General features: G+C 61.5%; 1 protein-coding gene across 1 annotated transcript in view; it reads right to left on the reverse strand.

Moving 5' to 3' along the window:
* The window catches only part of LRP5 (LDL receptor related protein 5), a 57,929-nt gene that overhangs the window by 8,498 nt on the left and 46,311 nt on the right, over window positions 1-3,120 (reverse strand). Inside the window, exons 18-19 of the mRNA XM_030887540.2 lie at window positions 1,670-1,795; window positions 612-848 (exon numbers count right to left, since the gene is read on the reverse strand). Coding sequence (XP_030743400.1) covers window positions 612-848; window positions 1,670-1,795 — 363 coding nt within the window. The remainder of the gene's footprint in view (window positions 1-611; window positions 849-1,669; window positions 1,796-3,120) is intronic.

Consider the following 3,120-nt stretch of genomic DNA (forward strand, 5'->3'; position numbering starts at 1 on the left):
GCTGGGCTGTTTTCTCACTATTCAATTGCTTGCTTTCTTATACACACATGCGTGTCTGTGGATTGGTTTCTCTGGTCTACCCAGAGTGACACACACACACACACACACACTCCCTAAACCCAAACCAAACTCACTGCCACCGAGTCCTGCCAACACACAATGACCCACAGGACAGGGTGGAGCTGTGCCAACAACTGCCCAAGACTGGCCCTCTGTACGGGAGTAGAAAGCCCCAGACCCCATTGTCACTGAGTTGATTCCAATTCACAGCGGCCCTATAGGGCAGGGTAGAACTGCCTCTGTGGATTTCGGAGGCTGCAATGCTTGGTGGGTACAGAAAGCCTCCTCTCCCTCCTGTGGAGCGACTGGTGGTTTCAAACTGCTGACCTTGTGGGGAGCAGCCAAGAGCATAACCACTGTTGTCGCCAAGGGATCCCATGGAAAGCGAGTGCCTAGGAAACCCTCTGAGGACAGTCCTGCTCGGGTCACGAGGCGCTGCTCTGGGTCACCACCGACGACGATGACGACAAAGCTCCCGGAGCTCCGGCCAGCCGGACCCCTGAGCTCTGCCGCCTGGCGCGGGGCGGGCAGCCGGCCGGCAGAGTGCTCACCGTCGCAGTCGGCCTCGTCTGAGCGGTCCTGGCAATCGGCCTCGCCATCGCAGCGCAGACGCAGGTCCACGCACTGGCCGCGCTCGCAGGGGAACTGGGCGGCTGAGCAGACGGGGCAGCCTTCCTCGTCGCTCTGGTCCTCGCACTCCGGGAAGCCGTCGCAGCGCCAGGCCGCAGGGATGCAATCGATCTCACCGGTGGCACAAGCAAACTGGTCAGGGGAGCAGGTGGGGGGCTCTGGACGGGGAAGAGAACAGCGTCACTCCTGCCCGCCCAGCCAGGGGGGACCCGGGGGTGAGCGCACGCACAAGCTGGGGCTTCGGGGTGCCAGGTGCACCCTGGCTGCTGTACCGTCGCCAGCTCAGCATGCGACGGAGGCAGAACACTAACACGTTCAGGCCAATAGCAGAGGCCGTTTTTCCTCTTTAAACAGGGAAGACGCTAACTAGGAAAGCTGGAAGCCAGGGGCCTCGTCCCCGGTCTCTGCCTCTACGTCCCACAAGGGTGGGCGCTGGACAAAGGGACCCAGATCTGTCCCTCCCAGCTGAGCTGGGCTGCGCAGACAGCACCCACAGCTGCTCATCTGTGCGTGGGCGAGTGCTACTGCCCCCCAATGTTGGGGGGGTGGGGTGCCAGAAAAGAAGTTCGGCACCCCCTATGTGCTTGTGGTGGCTTCTGGCTTGGATGGGTGGGAGGGTCCATGGGGAGGCAGAGGACATAGTCATGTCCTTCAGTTGGAGGTCAAAACGGAGTGGGGTGGGGGAGAGGGCAGGGCAGGGAGGGGGAGTTAGACCAGAAAATGACAAGGGGTCAAAGAAACCTCAAGAGGCCTTTTCAAAGCTCTCTTAAATGAACACGAAGGCAACTCCTCAAAGCTTGTGGGGCGCAGCAAAAGCAGTGCACAGAGGCAAATTCGTAGCATCTGATGGCTATGCGAGGAAAGAAAGGAGGGCAAGCGCAGAGACGGTCTGCTTTGGAAAGCTGGCGCCACGGAGGTCTCGGCTGAAGGGAGACCCCTGTCCATCCATCGTCCCACCGGAAGGGCGGCTCACACCTACCGCCACAGGTGAGGAGGTTCTGCAGGAGCACTAGGTGGACAGGACACGAGCAGCGCGGGGTGCCGTCGCCCTTGGCGATGCAGATGTGTGAGCAGCCACCATTGTCCCGGGCACATGGGTGGGCTGCTGTTGGGGTGGGGAAACAAAGGAAGGGCTCAGGCTCTGGTTTCTACTGCAGGGACGGGGATGAGGGCTGGACAAGAGCTCGTGGGAACCGGCACTTCCCACGTGCCAGGCAGGCACAGGTGACCCCTTGGCCTCATTCCATGGCAGGCAGCTGCAGTGTTTGCACTCCCACTCCCACGTTACAGAAGAGCACACACAGCGAAGGAGCGTGCTTCGCTTCAAACACCAGCCCATCGCGGCCACCCAAAGCCGGCCTCCTGTGCTGTGGTGGTGGTAGGTGTGGGCCAGTCAATTCTGACGCATAGCGACCCATGCACAACACTGCCCGGTCCTGCGCCATGGGCACCGGGAGGTTCAGTGGTGGCTGTTCTCTTGGCCAGCTATCCTGGAATCTAGGCCTTTGATGAGGATGGCATCGGGGCCAGAGAAAGGTGGGTGTCCCAGGCTGTCCACAGAGCACCCAGAAGCTCTTTGTCCAGCAGCTCGCATGAGCCAGGGTAGCGACAGAGACAGAGAGGCAGGGGCAGAGAGTGCCCACAGAGGGCCCAGCCATGGAGCCCCCTGTCTGAGCCCTCGGCTGCCGACTCAGGCTGTTGGTCAGCAGAGGCCTATACACACCAGGATGCTGGCCGCCCTCCCCCTCCCCCACCAGCCCATCCCCAGAGCTGGGAAGCGGCCTGCAGCTGTCCCCTGGCACAATAAAGGGGTCAGTAACTGTAATTAAGGGCAGCAGACGCTGAGTTCACCCCCGGAGATGAGCCTCAGGGCACCACGTCCCCTTACAGGTGTCTCCACAGCAGAGAATGAGGTCAGAGAGGTGGGTGTGGGGAAATGTGGGGCCTGGGAGCAACCCGGGCGTCACCAGTGCCCAGACCTGAAGTCTTATGACGGTCCACACCTGAATGCCTGTGGGGCCCACTGGTCACCCCACTGACTTGGGCTCCCACAGTCCGAGTGGGCCTAAACCTGAGACCTGGGAGGCATGTCCCAGCAGCCAAGGGTATGGTCATTGGTCCCACTGCACAGGACGGGCAGTAGCCATGCAGATCACTAGGGATATTTGAGCGTCTCCCTGAAGCACACTGCCCAGCCAAGTGTGTGTGGGGGGATCGGAAACACGGTCACACAGCCACTGAGCCTGCCTCCCACCTGAGGTCGGATGGGCCATGGTGCTGCCAGGCCTGCCAAGCTTCCAGCCAGACTGCATGAAGGCAGGGCTGCACGCTGAGCAGCACCCTAGCCTGCCCTGCCCCCACCCCACCCCACCTCTGCCCATCCCACTCCTCCTGCCCCAGTCCTATCTCCACTGTCTCCACCCCATCCCA

This window comes from Echinops telfairi, unplaced genomic scaffold (assembly GCF_000313985.2).
Source record: "Echinops telfairi isolate 266 unplaced genomic scaffold, ASM31398v2 ScPeMD7_7417;HRSCAF=8455, whole genome shotgun sequence".
Classification (NCBI taxonomy): domain Eukaryota; kingdom Metazoa; phylum Chordata; class Mammalia; order Afrosoricida; family Tenrecidae; genus Echinops; species Echinops telfairi.